At 42.9% G+C, this 5,653-nt stretch overlaps 1 protein-coding gene across 4 annotated transcripts in view; it reads right to left on the bottom strand.

Annotated features, from left to right (window-relative positions):
• SH3KBP1 (SH3 domain containing kinase binding protein 1) overlaps positions 1 to 5,653 on the bottom strand; it is a 265,298-nt gene that overhangs the window by 65,472 nt on the left and 194,173 nt on the right. For all 4 annotated transcript variants that reach the window (XM_006911625.3, XM_025046625.1, XM_015589173.2 and 1 more), the window contains one exon: positions 533 to 640. In XM_006911625.3, coding sequence (XP_006911687.1) covers positions 533 to 640 — 108 coding nt within the window. The remainder of the gene's footprint in view (positions 1 to 532; positions 641 to 5,653) is intronic.

The raw sequence follows: 5,653 nt of genomic DNA, 5'->3' as shown, positions 1-5,653 counted from the left end.
ATATATGGACATGTGTGTATACACATCCATGTATGTGTACACACACATTATAAGGAGATTAGCAGGCCTCCCTCTGCATTCTCAGCTTCACAATGTGCTTTTCAGCCACTTCCACAATATTGGCCACTTTACCAGCCCTAAGGATGTGCTACACGGGATGCAGGCAGTCCATTTACCAAATGGAGCAGCCAAGGGTTCCTGCCATTTATTTGACTGCTTAAATGTGCAGGTACTGCACCAAGTGCTTTACATATATTATCTTGTTTATTCGTGCAACAACCGTACAATAAGGATCACTGTTGCCAGCTGACAGATGAGGAAACTGAGGCTTGTAGAAGTTAATGAACTTGTTCGCAGTCACACACTGGGGTATAAGGTGGTTGAGGGCTCAGAACCTGGGTCCATCAAACTAAAATGCCAGTGCCCTTCACCATTACACCAAACTTACCCCATGTCACATCCCAAGCCCCATCAGGGAAGCCACAATTCTGACAGTATGTGCAGCACTGAGATCAAGGCCATAAACACTTACATTCACCTCCCTTTCAAATTCCGATGGAAGTAACTTCACGAAGTTATCAGGGAACACTCCTCGTCTGCCATTGAGCTCTCCTTCCCACCAGCCTTTGTCAATGCAGTCCTAGGAAACAGGAGAGCGGGGAGTGAGAAATGGGCAAGCACCCTCCAGAGGTCTGACATCCCTTTTAGAAAGAATGGAGGCCCTTTCCTTCAGGCCGCTATCAATGCAACAATGGTTACTAAGATGAAGTCAGCACAAACCCCAAAGTCAGATGGCAGAACAAAAGCTTAAGTGTGCTAGGGCTGCTGGCTGGGACTCAAAACCCAGTGCTGCTTTTAGATGCCCTGAATCCAAAAGATCTTTTTCTTTTCTTTAAAGATGAGAATATATGTATTTTCTTCATTTTAATTTTGCTGAAATGAAATTATTTTATCAACTGAAAACGTGGTTTAGAAAATATCACATGCACAAACGTCCTTTTCGATTACTTGTCACAAAGCTTGTGGAAATTAAAAAGGGCTTTCTGACTGCCAGCCAAGCATAAGAAAAATCACACTTTATGCAAGCTCATTAATGCACCGTTCTCCTTCACCTTCTCCTTTCAATGTTGATGGACACAGTTGTCATCACGAAAAGCCCTTCTCCCACCTTACAGAACTCAATGTTTGCTTACTAAATGAATGAATAAACCTATTCTTTCTTCCAGATCAAACCTGCTTCCCTTTGAATGATGCCTATTCTGTTAATTCACTCGTCAAATGTTTACTGAGTGCCTACTCTGTGCCAGGTGCTAGGGAGAGAGCAAGAGCTGGCCTCTGCCAAGCTTCCATCCTGAGCCTACTGGCTTCATGGTTCTCCTTATGCCACAAAGCCACTTCTCTTTTTCCTCATATCCAATTGGTTGGAAGTCTGATTTGTTCTAGTTTTAGAACCTATCTTGCATTTGTCCTCTAGGCCCAATTCCACTTCTGCTACCCCAATCCAAGGCTCACCTCGTCTGCTGTAAACCTCCTTGCTCGGGCACTTCTTCCTGCCCAATGTATGTACAATATACACACCACTGTTAAATATGTATTTTTGAGTAAAAATCTGATTCTCAGACTGTGATCAACAACTTCCAGCTAACACGCAAAATGAGCAAAGGCTTTCCAATCCCCAACCCCCCAAAAAGCGAGGAACACAGAGGACTTTTAAAGTTACATCCGAAGCAGGAACTATTCAAGAAAGTGAGGAGATGATGTTCAGAGTCCATGGAGAGACCTACTCAAGGTCCACTACAATACCACAGGGATAGAGAAGGGGCCAGGAAGGCTCAAGCAGCAGATATGCAACTGGCCTAGGGCCTGGCTGGAGGCTCGTGGAGGGCCGTGGTTTATGTAACTCACTTGTGCCTTGCTAGACCATGCATTCCAGCAAGGTGAGGAACACATCTGACTTTTCAGTATTATAACCCCAGCCCACTGCACAATGCCCAATATAACCAATATTTGTGGAATCAATGAAGACTCTTTCTAGCCCTGAGTTCTGTGATTTCCTGCAGTCTAATGGTTGGATTACTGCTGGAAAAGACTGCCTATACCTACCTTAACTCGTGATGCTTCTACATAAGTTAATATAAGGCCCACCACAGGCGAGAAGTGATCACCACCATCCCCCGCCCCCAGTGCTATCTGTCACAAGGATAAATTGATCCTTCAGAACAGAATGTGGGTTTTAGAAATGGGTCCTTAATTACAGTACAGACTGTAAATTCTAGTCCCAACCAACCCCATAAAACAGAGACACTTGAAGCGATCAAGTCCAGATTTACCCAGAACAATGAAAAGACTTCTAACATGAGAGAATGCTTATTTTTCTTGGGATAGGACAATGAGAAGTCCAGGTGAATATTCTGGTCCTGATCATGTCACACCCATTAAGCAATCTAGCATCAGTCCCCAAAGAAAGGATTCACTAACAGGGGTGGTGGTGGTAGGATGTGATGGCTTCTGAGGTTCTTCCAGTCCTGAGATGTTATGTCATTGATGATACCTGGAAAATTTTCTATGAAGGGGATAGGGGGTGGAATTTCTTTACTCTTAATCCTTAGAAATTAAGTCGTTTCCATCTAGAAGACTCTCCTTCTGAGGAAATGCCTCAGAATGCCATTTTTTCTTCCTCTTTTTCTGGACCAGTCCTTCTCATCTTCAAAACCCAGCCTGAAACTCACCTTTAGGAAGGCGACTGCGATGAACGCGTTATCTTTTCTCTAACATGCACGACTGTGTTAATTTGTACTTCACAATATTCAATTCAAAAAACATCTATTAAATGCAAAAATATATTTAAGTTCCTTCTGTAGGCATTGAACATTAAACATGCAGAGAACATAATCCCAAACTCTAGGGAAATTAGAGACTTACGTGAAAGAGAGACACACAATATTATATAACAGAGGTCCCCAACCCCTGGGCTGTGGACTGGTAGCAGTCTGTGGCCTGTTAGGAACTGGGCCGTACAGCAGCGGGCAGGCGGGCTGGCGAGACATCTGTATTTGCTTCATCTGTATTTGCAGCCGCTCCCCAGCACTAGCATCTCCGCCTCAGCCCCACCTCAGATCCTCACACATTAGATTCTCATAGGAGCACAGTCCCTGGTGCCAAAAAGGTTGAGGACCACTGTTATACAAGGTCCTTTTTGGTAACAGGTATCAACCAAGAGTTATGGTACCAAAGAGAAGAGAACCATTATTGGCTTTTCAAATAATCTTAAATGCTTTCATGTATGAAAGGTTTGCTTATGTGAGTACTGGACTTGCTTACATTCATTTCAGATAATGTGATAAAGATTTATATCCGCAAAAGGCACCAAATATTTTTTAGTGCTACGTTTCTTTTAAAAGGCTTTCTTTCGGACTTTCTAAATGATGCAAATTTATGTTTTGCTTTAGCCCTATACAAGCAGTAACCCAAGAACCACTATAATGAAGCCTTTGCTTCAGATGTGAGAAAAACAATAATGAAAATTTTAATAAGCAGAAGCATATCCAGAATAACTTTAGAACTCATGCACGCCTACAGGGGAAAACAGTACATATGATATTATATTTATTATATCTCCCATCAGTAGTGAATGGTTTGAATGGCTCATCTATACTTCGCTTCCTAAGGAAAACACTAACAATTGCTAATTATTGCATAATTCAAGGTAGGAGAGGGAAAGCACGAAGGTCGAACACAATCTAATTGTTCTGACTAGTATAAAAACACAAGGTTCATGGATGAGATAAGCACGTTCGGAAAAGAAAACTGCTAGTGTGACTTAGAATACTATGTAAAGTGAAAAAGGGAGCCTGCTGCAGAACAGAAAACGGCCACAAGGTCGAGATGTCTGGAGGTGGACGGAGATTTACAGAGAACCAAGGCCCTTATTTCCTAGGAATAGAAGCTAATTTAGGAAAAAGAGGAACAATTTTGACAGGAAAATGAGAAGTGAAAATAAGTCCCCTTTGATAAAAGACCTAGCTTTTTGATGGCAGAGATGAAGAATTATTCCTATGAGGGCTGTGCTTCCAGAAGTGTAAAAGAGCAGCAAATTCAATTTACTTATTAAGGACCTAAAATATGCAGGATAGGAGAGGGATTCAGGGGAAAAAAGAAAATCATCATATCCTCGTGGGACTTCCAAGCTCAGAGCCTAGTAGGAGAAGCAGATACAGTGAATTGATATGGCACAGAAACACTAGCAAGAGAGCTAGGCCAGATTTAAAAATAAATGGGACCAAGAGAAGCCAGGCAGCCTAGAAGGAGAGAATGAGGGCAAGAATCAAGGCAATGAGAAAGGTCAAGGACAAGGTCACCAAGTGTGAAGAAAGGGAAGACAAAGAGTGGGCAGCTGGAGTCATGAAAGAGAATTTTGCAGAATTGTGCTTAGTGTGAAGGCGGTACTTGGCTCCCAGGAGGTTCCCAATTAATGTCTACTGAACAATGATATGAGGGAAGATGGCATCCATGAGCGACAGGGGCAGAATGTAGGGGCAAGTGGTCAATGACTTGTGAGGTCAGAATGCAATCACAGTGGACGTGGACGTCCCCAAGAAGGTTGGCAGGAGTTGGGTGAACCCAAGACAATGAGGCAATAGCTGACCACTGAGGAGAGAGGCAGTGTGGCTAAAATGCTGTAAGATTTTATGGTGACCATATAATTTATTTCCAAACCTGGGACACTATTAATAATTACACCAAGACCACAGGCATAATCTAAGACGATGGTTCCCTGAGTAGATTTTGAGATTCCAATAAGGATGAGGAAAGAGAGGGAGGCAGGATGGAAAGAGTGGTGTAGGCAGGTGAGGGGATGGTCTCTGAATGAGGCAGGAGTTTGAAGTGGAAAAGAGTAAAAGATCAGCATGTAAATGAAAGCTTCAAGAACAACAATTCGAAACAAGGTCTACTGGCACAAAAGAAGGAGAAAATAGGCCCGGACTCTTACCGAGAATCAAGAGTATGGAAGAATTATATTTCACTCTTTCAAAATCAAATCCTCGAACTGGCCAAAATAATTTTTTTCGGCCTCATCACCAGGCAGATATTAGAGTAAAATATGATATTTTTCCTCATAAGACATAATGTTTTTCCTTTTAATGAATGAATCATCAGAGTCCTAGGTGTGCTATATGCCAACCTCTATGTTCTGCATTATCTTGGGTTATCCAAGATATCTCAGAGGGCAAACTTGGGCCATCTGATACTTATGTGGTCCACTAGTGATAAAAACTCCGGGTCTCAGTTTCTTGATACGCATGAAAATCTTTGCAAGGTGTAAAGAGTGACACAACTGCTGGTGGTTGTTATTGTCATTACTGTGATTGTATGGACTGGTCCCAGAGACTCTGAGGGATAATGTGGCTAAAAAACCTTCTTAATTAAGCTCACATGCATTTGTCATGTGACTCAGCACCATTCTTGGGTAAAACCCCCTGGCAGCAGTTCACACACTTGGAGGAGGGCCTAGGGGAGGGATGCCAAAGCCCCAGGGTGCGTCTGAGGAAGGAGGTCTCACCTGTCTGCTAGATCCTGCCAGAGACGCTCTGGGGAACATGGCTGAAGTGCTATGCCACTCCACACAGCTATCTCAGCAAGGACCAGTTAAGAG

This window comes from Pteropus alecto, unplaced genomic scaffold (assembly GCF_000325575.1).
Source record: "Pteropus alecto unplaced genomic scaffold, ASM32557v1 scaffold23, whole genome shotgun sequence".
Taxonomy (NCBI): Eukaryota; Metazoa; Chordata; class Mammalia; order Chiroptera; family Pteropodidae; genus Pteropus; species Pteropus alecto.
The sequence above is the reverse complement of the archived record's forward strand: the minus strand, read 5'-3'. Positions and strand labels throughout refer to the sequence as shown.